Source organism: Phaseolus vulgaris, chromosome 3 (genome assembly GCF_000499845.2).
Source record: "Phaseolus vulgaris cultivar G19833 chromosome 3, P. vulgaris v2.0, whole genome shotgun sequence".
NCBI classification, from domain to species: Eukaryota; Viridiplantae; Streptophyta; class Magnoliopsida; order Fabales; family Fabaceae; genus Phaseolus; species Phaseolus vulgaris.
In genome coordinates this window covers 41,965,036-41,978,061 of record NC_023757.2, presented here as the reverse complement: position 1 = coordinate 41,978,061, position 13,026 = coordinate 41,965,036, and the positions used below count along the sequence as shown (strand labels likewise).

Below are 13,026 nucleotides of genomic sequence, written 5' to 3'. Positions count from 1 at the left end.
AGTCACTTTGTATTTATTTGTTTTATCTGATAATAAAATTTAATTTGATATTTTTAGAAGTTTGATTCTATAAAAAAATTGTTTGAAACTTATTTTATATGAAGATTTATTAAATAAAAGTACATACCCTACCCATCCTCTCTCTTGTCTTTTTTTTTCTCTCTCTCTATATATATAGATAATTGCTAAGCGAATTTAAGTTTTTTTTATAAACAATAGTATTAGAAGACTGTATAAAATTCAATACAACATTATTTGCATTTATTAAATTTAAAAAATTCAAATGACTTAAACTTTGGCTTTTAAACATTTTTTTAAAGATTTGACCCTATTATAACAAATAGATCTAAATTGATTTAAACTTAAAGTAGAACTTGATGATAGGTTCTGACCAGCGGCCAAATTTATTTCTTAGTAATTTATTCCTTCCTTCTCATAGAATGTTTTAGGAATTTAACTAGACTCTGTGTAGTACAATTAATAAAATCAGTATTTTTTTAAGTTATTAATTGATAAAGTTAATAATTTAATAGACATACTTATAATAGAATAATTAAAAATTATAAAATCATTAGTCCTGTAATAACTATATCAAAAAGTTATCTAGAATAATTTCTAATGGATTGATAAGTATATTTTATACAGATACTGTACAAAAATATCTTTGGTAGTAATAATTTTTGTAATAGATGAAGTTCATTTAACATTTAGAGAATAAAATATGTTTGAACTTTTATTTAGTGAACAACACTGTTGATTGAGGTAGTATATGAATTCCAGTGGTGATGGTAGAATTTGTCTGGTTAGTGGTGGCTTGGCACATATGTCTTAAAAGGCAAAGGTTCTGAGCATAGCATAGATAAACAAAGCATAACCACGTTTTTAGAACAAAATCCATTCAAAAATTTGATGATCGATGGGATGTATTTTGTAGATTTAGTAGTATAGATTTTTTTTTCTCTCTCTAGAACAACCTTCTTCTTCTTCTTTAATTATTTTAACCTAAGATTCGGATGAGATATTTTAGTGAAGAGTCTGAACCACTCCTAACCACTCATTTCGGGTCCATTGCCACTCATAATTTATAGTTTTCTCCATTAAGTAGTGCCTCCTCCTCTTACCAAAATTTTATTTATTTACTACAAGTGCCCTTTTGACGTGTTTGGCAGGGGAAACAACAATTATGTTGATTTTAAGGAAAAATAACTTAATCTAATTGGACTAACTTAAGGCTCAAATTCACAACAAATCAAAATTTTATCAATTTAAATTGAATTTACTTTAATGAATATTCTCATTATTCTAACTGAAAATCTGGAAATGGATATAAAATAGATGATTTATCTGTGAAATGAATTCAGTTATAAGTCGCAATGAATCGAGTTAGGCTGGAAATTAATAAGACTGTTAAAAATATATAAAACTATAATAATATAAAATTAAGTGAATACATTTTGGTAATTATGTTGATAAAATATTTAAATATGTGACCGTTTGATCAGATAAAATATTTTTATTACTATATTATAATACTGAATGCATGGTCACCAGTAGAAAATATATTTTCTCTTTATTTCAGGTAGAAATACTATGTTACTCAAATCAATTCAAACCAATTAGCTTCATATAATAAAAAATACTTCTCTTTCTTTAAAAAAAAATACATGATTTCATAACAAATAATTTTTGTCATAGTTTTATTATTTTATTAGGTCTCATTCGTTGTGGTGTTTTATTTTATTTTATGGGAACATTATTAACCACCATTCCTTGATAAATCATCAATAATACAACAAAAATATATTTTAAAACACAAGAGTGAAAAGACACAATTTTGCATGTTAATTTTAGTCATAGATTATTTTTTTTAAATAAAATTTTTTATATTAGGTATCATTAGGCAACTTAAGATCTCACTGACACTTCAAATAACAACAATTATTTGTCAATCACATGAAAAAATATTATTAAAAAATAATAAAATAAAATAAAAAACAAAAATACGGGAGAACGATCAAAACTCATATGTTAACAAAACAATACATAAATCGATTATACATGTTTATAAAAAATTTTAAAAACAAACAAAGTGAAAAACTATTATACCAATGAAAAGATTCTAAAATAAATTGACTAATTTAGTCATATGAAATAATTCCTTTAGTCATGAAATAATTCCATTCCATTCCTTTGAAAATACAATTTATAAACAGCTCCTCAAAAGAATACTTTAAAATAAAGAAAAAGTGCATTAAAATTGCGAGCATAAATGAATAGTGTTTTTCTTGATTATTTAGTTGCGTGACACAGTGGTATTTACACTTACCCTTTCTTTGTTTGACTGGCATTTCCAATAATTGTAATTGGTACCTAACAACAACACTTTTTTGTGTCTCACTGTCAAATTTAGTTCATTATTGGATGATCTGAAAGGACACTGTCCGATATTATCGGGTGAAAATATGCAGAAGAAAAACAAAGAAAAATAAATTCTGGAAGGAGACGAATCTTTTTACTTCTTCTGGGGACCCACTCAAAGATTATGTTCTGTTCCACTGTTCCAACACTTGCTTGTCTTCAAGTAGTTGCTAATTCATTTTGTTGATTTGCATTTTTTTTTACATAAATGGATCATTTTTTTAAAAGTTATAAAAATGACAATTTTAATAATTTTTAAGAAAATTATTTCTCTATGTTAAAATGAAAAAATATTTACCTTAAATATGTAAATTTTTCAATTCATTCACTCTCTACATTCAATATTCAAATTATTTTTAAAAAAATTAATATTTCATTTTTAAAAAATTAAAATTATTTCTGAAATTGAGTTGAAATCACCTCATATAGATAGATAAGAGAAGTTATGAGAAAATCAAGTTTTGGCTCAATTGAATTCTTTTTAGTGCTGAAAATACCAAGTAAAGAATGAGATTGAGTAAGTAGTCACAATAAAACTATACTTATAAATTTATAAGTTTTTTATATTTAGGTTAACAATACCCAAATCCAACTAATATTAAAAGTTTATTCTGTTGTATTAAAATCAGTTTTATTTGTGTTATTTCGAGTTATTAGATTCATTGATGGTTTTATAGTGATCCTTGAAACTAATAATTATCTTTGAATTTATTTATTATATTTGTGCCTTAAGTAACGATATTATATTAGCATAATAGCATTTTAAGTTAAATCACCGTTTATGTTCTTTTCGGTACCTACTTTTTTTAGTTAACATTATTCTTTAACAATATTCTTCAATTAATTAAGACTTCATTTTTATTGACTTTTTCTTATTCCCAGTATTAATTTTCAACCAAAAAATACGAAAAATTATTCAAACAGAGTTAAATGCTATTAATTGAATTTTTTTATTAGCATAAGAATTGATTAGTAATCTCTCTCTTATATTTAAGCCTGAAAAAAAGTAGTTAGGTACGATTTGGTTGGGTTTATATGGAAAATAAGGCCCAAGAAAACAATGCGAGATGACCCACTATCTATGTTAAAACTCACTTTATTAATAGTGGCATTTTGTTTAGTAGAATTTATTAAATTCTGACCTATTCTTATACACTTTAAGTATATAAGCATTAATTTTATAAAATTACAGTTTTATTTAATCACAATGTAAAATGTTATCCACTATTCCTTTATATTGTATTTCCTACTTATACTAATGATTACAATGAAGGTTATTTTCATATTCTTAAATTCATATTTTCTCCTTAATAATTAACATTAAAAACGTTAATTTTCTGATGATTATGCCAAATACATTTTATTTCCAATGTATATTAATTGAGGTTATTGTTAATTGATGTCAATCAAGAATACTTTTCCAGCCAATATCAATTAAATTGTTTTTTATAGACAAGGTTGATGTTATTTCTCAATTAACACAAATTAGTATTTTTAATTTTTTTTAAAAGAACTACTTAGATTTTTATTATTGTTTTTAATAGTAACTATTATTATTTTTATTTACATAAGGGTTATATTTTGTTTTAAACCAATGTTAATGGACAAATCCTAACAAACTTTGAATAAAAAATAGTATATGTTTTGAATTATTAAAAATTATTTGCTATTTTTTTTTTTAATTTAGTAGCAATTAAAATAATTTATCCAAATAAAAAATTAAAATTTAATAAGGTTTAATTATCCAATCCAAAAAATAAATAAATTAAAATTCAATTTTGAATGTTTTAAAATTATCTATTCCAATCCAAACAGAAGGTAAAATAAAAGATATTTTATGAAGTTACAAATTAAAGTGATATTTTTAAAAAATTGAAGACTAAAATTAAATACGCGTAAAGTTGAGATATGTAGATCTTGTAAAGAAATTTTAATTTGTCATTCTTAATTATCATATAATGATAAATTTATTATTTTTTGTATAACTATCTTAAAAATCACATCAACTTCTAATTTATTAACTATCTAAATATGTTTAGAGTTTATAATAATGATGCACTAGTAGTGAAAAACTTTTTACACTGCAATTTAATTACAGATTATTATTTTTCATATGATTTCAAAAATAATTAATGTAAAAGCCAGCAAACTTATCATAAAATTTATGATCACATGAGAAGGTAGAAGGTGAAGTCTTTCTTCTCATTTTTATGAATAAAACTTAAACTGTCTAAATTTTTAAGTCTAATAGGAGTTTACTCCTTTTGAAATTGTTATTCCCTAATCGTATGAAATGACTTACCGTGTGTTGTTGACATGAACCATGCATGGAATATAAATAAATTTCGTATATATTCTCGTAAAAATGGGTGTGAATTGAAGAAATTGTTTACTTATTCCCACAATTCTCTCCAAAGAACAAGGGTGTAGATTAACTTTCATTTCCTTGTTTATCACGGTAAGAAAACTATTACAGAAAAAATAATTTTAGAGACTATAATAATTAAATTAGATTTTATTTTAAAGATAAAAAGTATTTATATTTAAAGTATTTTTTTATTATTAATAAATATTTTCTAAATTAATATTTAATTAGTTAATAAGATTTTAGTTATTAACTTTAAAAGTTGTTCTTGCTAGGAAGATGAGACCTAGAGAACTATTGAAATCTCCGTCTTCCTCCTTCGGTCGGGCTGGTTGTTGGGTGCTTGACTGGGGTCCTTCTCGTCTTTGTGCTTCTCCTTCAGCTCTCGGTCTTGGGTGAACACCGAATGGGGTACCTGCGGAAGGTACCCCGACGCTCAAGTCAGTAAAGCGGGTGATCAGTATTCGGGTAGGTGCACAGTAATAAATGACGTACATTTCTCTTTGGGATGTGTGCTATTTATATTATTTTAATGAGCTTACCTTACTGGGTCTGATTAGTGGAATGGATCACACTTATGGACGTATTACCTAATCCTTAATGACAGGTTAGTTTCACTAACCTTGGTTTGAGCATTAATAGATGTATGGGTTGGCCAGGTCGACCGTGACGATTTCTCTCGTCTCGGCCAAGTTCTCGCAGTCTCGGTCAGCAAGCCCGACTCTCGGTCAGGGTGACCGGATCTTCGGTCTCGCCCGTACCAGGACAAAATTTAAATAATTAATAATTAAAATTTTAGTAATTAATTAGATACTAATTTTAAAATTATTTATTAATAATAAATACTTTAAATATCAATAATATTTTTAAACTTTAAAATAATAATTAATTTAATAAATTGAGTGAATACTAACTTTATTTTAGTGTATTGATAAAAAGAAGGGAGGACTAACACGTATTAGGAAAGAAGAAAAGAAAGGAAATGACATGATCATGAGTCATCAGAAGCTGATGTAATGTTTTGTTGAAAGTGGTGGTGGAAGATTCTGGAAGACACTAGTAGACCACTCCATAAATTACACTGGATTCCCATTTAGCTACAGCCATTCCCTCCAAAGGCATAAGTTCCTTCTCTACAAATGTTTGTCCCTACTATAGACACACAATTTTAACAACACTTAACTTCTACATCTGTATATTATAAGAAAATATATGTCCAAAGTAGTACACACAATGTTAGACATCATTAAAATTCAAATCTTGTACTACTTGGTCAAGAAATAGAAGTTGCTGCCACTTGTATCAACCAATGTTTCTAAAAAATTATCTTTATATAGTTTAACATGAAACAATTCTTTCTGTACAAATTGAGGGTTCTTAATTATTTATCCAATTCTCTTTTAAGATCGAAAAGTAAGATTAGTCTACCCCTTCAAATGCAAAATCTCTTTAAATAAAAGATAAAACTAATCTATAGTATATAAGTATTAGCAAACCTCAATGTTTATTAGATCTACTGTGATCTACTATTAGATCTACTATTGAACCTTCATAGGTATTTAGTCTCACGTTTTATATGTATATGTTTCAACACTTCCTAATAATGAGTAGCTGGATTCTTAACAGACAAGACAAGTCAAATTATTTTTAAAATATAATCAGAATGCCAAAAGAACAAAAAGAGATGCTGAAAGCTACTGAGCGAAGCATATTGGTTGGCCGGTGAAGTATAAGACACATAAAGTGTAGATAACTTTGCTGGTATTTGGTTTATGCTCAGCCAGTTTTACTCATGAATGCTGCATATGTTAACTTTAAAGGATTAAAACATCTAATTGCATAAGCATCTTCATAAGCTGGATTAAGAAAATTATTGAAATAAGTTAAATAGAATTTGTTTTAGCAAGTTCGATATAAAAACTCACAGAATTAAGCTAAAGAATTTATGAAGGTATTTTTATAAGCACAAATAGGGTCTGTAGAAGATACTGTAAAAGCCTCCTAAAAATAGTTGGTTTCTATGTGGTTGCATGACTGCGGTGACTTCTGCATAGCCTAACGGTCTCAGGTTACCTGTTTGAAGCTTGAAATTCGAGTTAATAAAAAATTAGAAGCTAAAATGTTGGGTACCTTCCATCATCAGGATGTTTAGCAATCATATTCTTGAACCACTTCTTCACGATTTCTTGTACTTTATCATCTATCCACACATATATGTTGGACCACCATTATGACTGCAACACTCAAATATTCGGAATAATTAATATCTTTTTGGCATGAGCCTAAATATCAATTTATTGAAGACATTATGTGTATCCAAAATATCATCTTAAAACCAAATGAAATCATTAATATAATTCATGCAAATTCGTGTTGAAAACATCATCTGTATAAACTAATCTGTATAAACTAGTCTACATATAATACTTGTCCATCCAGCAAAGAATATTAAATAAGCATCAAGGAAAAGTTGATTATACATTTGTTTTAGCTAGAAACATCAATAACTAAGTTTATTACATTATTACAGCTGGTTAATCGAACCAAAATGGCTGCTTATCTAAGTAGTATGATACATGGAGCACATAAAAGCTGTGACGGCAATATGAAGGAGCACACAAGTGAAGACAACTGAGAAAGTATTACATGATCAAGAACATATGTTCTTGGTCCATCTCCGTGAGACACATTATTTACTCCTCTGAGTATACGTATTACGTGGAGAATGACCAAGATCACATAGTCCTTGACCATGTAATGATATCTTCTTATACACCACCACGCCCAAGCTTGTTGCGTATCTTACTGATATAGTCAGAAGCCAATCCATCAACACACTGCTCTTTCTTTGGGTTAACATCAGTAGGGACTCTTTCTTGATAAATCAAATGTTCAGTTGATCCATTGCTCCCGCATGATTTGACCACATATGTGGGGTTTGCACGACTCTGTGGCTGTTGTGACCTTCTGCTTGTAGGTAATTGATCAGGAACCAGTGCTTCCTCATCAGAGTCCATATCAGACTCTGGACCAGCCTTTCTAGTACTAGTGGCACCAAGAGTCTTCTGTGCAATAGAGAAAGAAGACAGCTTAATGATATTTACTACAAGCTTCATCGATTTCTCACAAAGAGACTTCTCATTCTTGGACTTGATTCTATCCATGATTTTTGGCTTAACCAGACCCTGGTGTTTTAAGAGATGGTTATTGCAACATTTTTAAGCAAGGTCTATTTATAAGCATAGGATGTAGATGGGTGGGTGAATTGGTCTTTTTGGGTTCTTTCTGGTTTCGTGTAAACCCTCATCCAAATATATCCTAATCTCAGTTTCTTTGGTGTGTGGATCCCTTGCTCATTCAGTTATATGAAGGTTCTTCTGCAAAGAGTAGAGCCCACGTAATTATAGACAGAATCTTGTTGCTTTTGTTGCTGTATGCCGAATGAAAACATGTAGTAGCACACATAACATAAATAATTGGTTTGGTCCCTGGCTGCACCATTCGTTAAAACCATTAAGATTCTAGGCTTTATAAAACTATAACGGGCAAAAAGTAGATTTTAGTGACTGGTGCACATGGCCAGAGATTGGGGAGATTTTACCCTGGTCTTATATTATTCACGTAGTTCACATGCTACGGAGGTTTGATATTTTATTATGTTTGGGTTACGCGAAGTCGTAAAGTCCTGAAGGTATAAGATTCTTTCATTCTGCTAATCTCCTATTTGTGTTTTTCAGAATGTTACTGTTTCTTAATGGTTGTCTTTACATTTTAAATAACGATTACCTTACAAATTACGCTTTTGTGGAATCGTCTCATCCAGTGTATCTGACACGACTAGTGTCAAGCATGCAGTGATGGAAGGAGGGCCCATCTCAAACAACCACCCAAGATCTGACCGTTTATATTAGACAAATGTTTTTATAGATACTTTTATTTGTGCATTCCTACTTCCTACCCAAAATATAAAAAACGTGCGTTTTTTTGCAGGGAAAGGAAACATTGGTACCATCAATTGATAGCTGTGTTCAATGAGCAATGATGAAATGCATCAACTTAAAGTTGTATTGCTGCAAACACTTCTGATGAATAAGTCAAATATTTTATACACCCTCACCCTCTTTAGGGCCCTGGCTGATTAAATATGTTAATGTTGACCTTAATGGAAGGCAACGCAATTTAAATCTCTACCTTAGTTTAAAACAAGAACTAAACCAAGCTGCACAAACATAATTGGCCATATCCCTAAACATTCTCTATTCTCTGCAATGGGCCATTACAATATTCACTTAAAAGTTTACTTTGAAAGCAGACGGGGTGGCTCCTTGGTCAGAGAAGTTTTTGGTTACTTGTAAGCTAAGAAAGCTCACAATCAGAAGATATGGGTTACTTGTCTTATTGAAGTCAATTTTGATACATTGATCCATGTACAGATTTCCTTCATTCTAGTGAGCGAGATGAAAGCCAAGGGTTGGGTGCCACATAAGTATAGCCCTGGAAATGGTCACCTGCTGTAGGTGTGGTTGCTGGCGAGTCATTAGGGGGCATTGCTGTCCAACATTTGTCAAAATTAGCTGTACAGTCTTTCCCAGACACATCTGGTTTAAACTTTGGTTCCACTTCTCTTGCCTCCAATTTTTTCCAATTGATTGACCTAAACCATTTATGACTTTTGATTTGGTCATCTCCATTTGGCCCATGTCCTAACCTTGTCGCTGGATCCTTTTGCAGCAACTGTAACAAGTAAACAGAATGTACAGATTTTAGAATTGGATCCCTCTATCTCTGTCCGTACATATTTTTTCTTTAATCTCAAACAAAATATTTGAGAACATCACGTCCCAGAATAGGAACTTTTACTGTATCCTAGCATTCTTCTATATTATTTTTCAACGCTATCCTTTGAATGTTCATACTTAGTAGCAAAATAACATCTACATAAATGTGGTAAATCAATTTTTTATTTCTCTAGAAATTGTCATTAGGTAAGGAAAAATTGATCGTAGTGCAGATGCTTTTACTACCTTTAATTTTGTATTTAAAGAAATTACTCACTTTGTATTTTGAGCAAGATGATCAGATCATGAGTGTGGCTGTTTACAAAGTAACCTTGAAAAATACTGGAAAGATATCGTGGTACATTTTTTTCACTAATTTCTATTAGAATATTCATGTCATTTAAAAAACATGATTTTCTTTTTGAATAACATACGTGAAATCCAAATAGATTAACATAGACAACAGAGTCAACTTACATACTCATGAAATAAAACAAATTGGCGTTTTAGTTTTAAAATATTTTGATAAATACTATCGTTAACAAAATATCGGAATTGTAATTTTGAAAAGGTCAATAGATGAGTTCTTTGAAAATGAACTTAGACTGGTTTTGAGAAAGATATAAATTTAAGTTTCGGGTTGACATATATTTAGGTTCACTGTGCATGTGAAGACTATACAGGATAAATGTCAAATTTATGTTTTCAAAATAGAAGTATCCACATAGAAATTAGATAGGATCACTTTTGGAGTAAAGTATACGATTTCACACATAAAAAGAGATCATACAATTAAGTTGTGTTCAGGTAACATGCATATTATACTTGTAAGTGCACGTGAAAGAAGATGAGAAAGTAGAGAAACATAATGGAAGAAAACCAGATATACTGTCGTCTACTTACTCCTTTGAGTAATGAGTGAGCTTCACTGGTAAGGAATGGTGGAAGTTTAACTTTCTCTTTAATAATTTTCTCCTGAAGTTTCTTTCGGTTAGTGTGTGTAAATGGTGCCTGCCAAATGAAATCATAAATTATGACAAGTTAATGCTTCCCCTTGTGTTCTTACATAGAAAATAAATGAAATAGAAAAGGTTCCTCAACAGCAATTAAACAGATTCATTCACAAATGAATATTGAAAAATAAAAAGAGTACATTGATCTTCAATAAGGTCCGCATTGAAATAATTAGGTTCAACACTTTCGATTACCATGTAATTTGAACTTAAATCAACCTCATCCGCCTATAGTAAAATTTAGAGTCATGCATATCTGCTGACTCAACCATCTATTGGATAGGCAACTAAGCCTTGGCCAAGACATACCTATCTTCATTAATAACGTTCTCTATTCAAGGCCAAATACTTAATGAACTCTAATTTCTAACCGTGCATATTGTTATTGTCCACATATAATCCCAAGTATTCAACTTTAGGTACCTTAAGACAATGATAAGTGTTAGAAAAAGTGTTGTTAGCATTTTTGGTGCAGATAGGCATTACCTTCCCTGTTAGCATTTCATACAACAGGATACCAACACTCCACCAATCCGCATCCTTGTTATGGCCTTTAGCCAGAAGAATTTCAGGAGCCATATATTCCACTGTCCCACAAAGAGAGTTTGATCTTCCCATTTCATCAATCTCTTTTGACATTCCAAAATCAGTCAGCATGACCTATACACGGGCAGAGCAAATATCAAAGTCGAACTATACAGCTCAGCCATCTAAGATATTCAACGGTGAAGTTAACAAACTTGATATATCAGAATTAGGAGCACAACCCCACAAGGTGACATAAAAAACAGAAGGCAATAAGACTATCAAAAGTGAAAGCAGCAAAAACAAAGTTGATGCAAGAAAGAAGGCATAGTAAGTATGGGCATTATTATTACATGCCCATGAGAATCCATTAGAATGTTTTCAGGCTTAAGATCCCGATGCACGATGCCTTTGCTGTGAAGATGTGAAACAGCAGACACTATCTCAGCAGTGTAAAGCCTTGCCTGATCCTCACTACTCCACACATACACCAAACCAAAAGGATGATTAAAATTAAATAAACGTTGAATACGTAGCTTGCAACACATAAGATGAAGAAAAAGATACCTGAAGATACCCTGGCGATACAAATGAAAGAAGAGATGCCCTCCATTTATAAAATCCAACACCAAATATAACTTAGATTTGGTCTGCACATAACATACAGAGTAAGTGATTGTATGAATGAATTGAAGTGAATTAGGATAGTGAGTTAGAGACCTGAAAAGAGTAACGTAGCTGAACAATGAAAGGGTGAAGAACTTTAGTGAGAATATCCCTCTCCGCTTTCATGTAATCAACATGGTTTTTCTTTATGACGGTGTCCTTTCTCATGACCTTCATGGCGAAGACCCCGTCACCATCGAAGCAATTTCCTTTTTTTCTAACAAGAAAGACTTTGCCAAAGGCACCCTGCCCTACAACTCGGAGAATATGAAAATCGGAAGGTCCAATCTTAACAGGGTCAGAAACAAGAGGTTCCTTTTCTTCGTCTTCGTCGTCGTCCTCGTGGACGAAGTAGAGAGGGGTGGAAGAGGGATTGAAGCGCGGGGAGGGGCCCACAAAGGAGTGGGACCTACTGTGGATGACGTGTGGGCTTGTGATGGATGGGGATGGGGATGGGGAAGAAGAAGAAGAAGAAGAAGGGATGATGAGTTTGGTGAGGTTCGTCTTCTTCTCATATGTTGACACCATTTTTCCTTCCAGGGAGAGAAAGAGATGAGATTACATTGCACTTTGCATTCACTGAATCCAATTGGTGAATGATTGATTCGATTTGACGAGCAAAAGTGGAACTTCAAAGGATGGGTCCACGCGCTGTTCATGCTCCTCGCATCATCGCTCCAATAATAAATACATCCAAATTAAGGTAATCATTTCATAAGAGTTATATTAAGGATCATAATTGGAAGTTCTGAATCTTATTAAGGCCATATCATTACAATATTTTTAATGCAAGGTGTTACACTACTTTTTCTTTTTTACTATTCTCCTTCTAGATAACATACAATATCTTATTTAATATTTAATTTCACGGTAGATCTTATTTTGATATTTTAAGTAAATTTTGTTAGTTTCACAATTTCATCTGTATTTAAGTTTGTTGGTAGAAAAATATTTAAAAAAATCTTTATATTTTGAGGTGTTTCACTTGTTTTGTTACCCTAAAGCATCGTACAACAATTGAATTGCAAAGTCACGCAATTCATTCACTACTTCAATCGAAATTCAATGAATTGGCTTCCAATTGTTTCTTGTGGTTGGAGAGAGGTGGTTGACAATGAGCGAGGAGATGAGGGAAAAGAGGATTTGGAGAGGGTCATCCAAGTAATGGTGGTGCATCTGGACATTGGCAGAACAAGATTGTCCAAACAATGAAGGAATTAAAATATTTACATAATTGGTAGAATCATTAAGCGGAAGATAT

At 30.9% G+C, this 13,026-nt stretch overlaps 1 protein-coding gene across 1 annotated transcript; it reads right to left on the bottom strand.

Moving 5' to 3' along the window:
• Nucleotides 1-8,822: 8,822 nt before the first annotated feature.
• On the bottom strand, nt 8,823-12,632 carry LOC137807821 (serine/threonine-protein kinase AtPK2/AtPK19-like). Its single transcript, XM_068608633.1, has 6 exons — nt 11,820-12,632; nt 11,667-11,749; nt 11,453-11,573; nt 11,061-11,234; nt 10,465-10,572; nt 8,823-9,517 (listed from the first exon to the last, which is right to left on the bottom strand). The coding sequence occupies exons 1-6, from the start codon at nt 12,291-12,293 to the stop codon at nt 9,224-9,226; spliced, it is 1,254 nt and encodes a 417-aa protein (XP_068464734.1). The 5' UTR covers nt 12,294-12,632; the 3' UTR covers nt 8,823-9,223.
• Between the last annotated feature and the right edge of the window lie 394 nt (nt 12,633-13,026).

Coding starts and splice junctions, on each gene's coding strand:
- LOC137807821 (XM_068608633.1), bottom strand. CDS start 12,293: ATGGTGTCAACATATGAGAAGAAGACGAACCTCACCAAACTCATCATC. Junction 11,574..11,666: donor TATCGCCAGGGTATCTTCAG/GTATCTTTTTCT, acceptor TGTGTGGAGTAG/TGAGGATCAGGCAAGGCTTT. Junction 10,573..11,060: donor ATGAAATGCTAACAGGGAAG/GTAATGCCTATC, acceptor TTCATTTGGCAG/GCACCATTTACACACACTAA.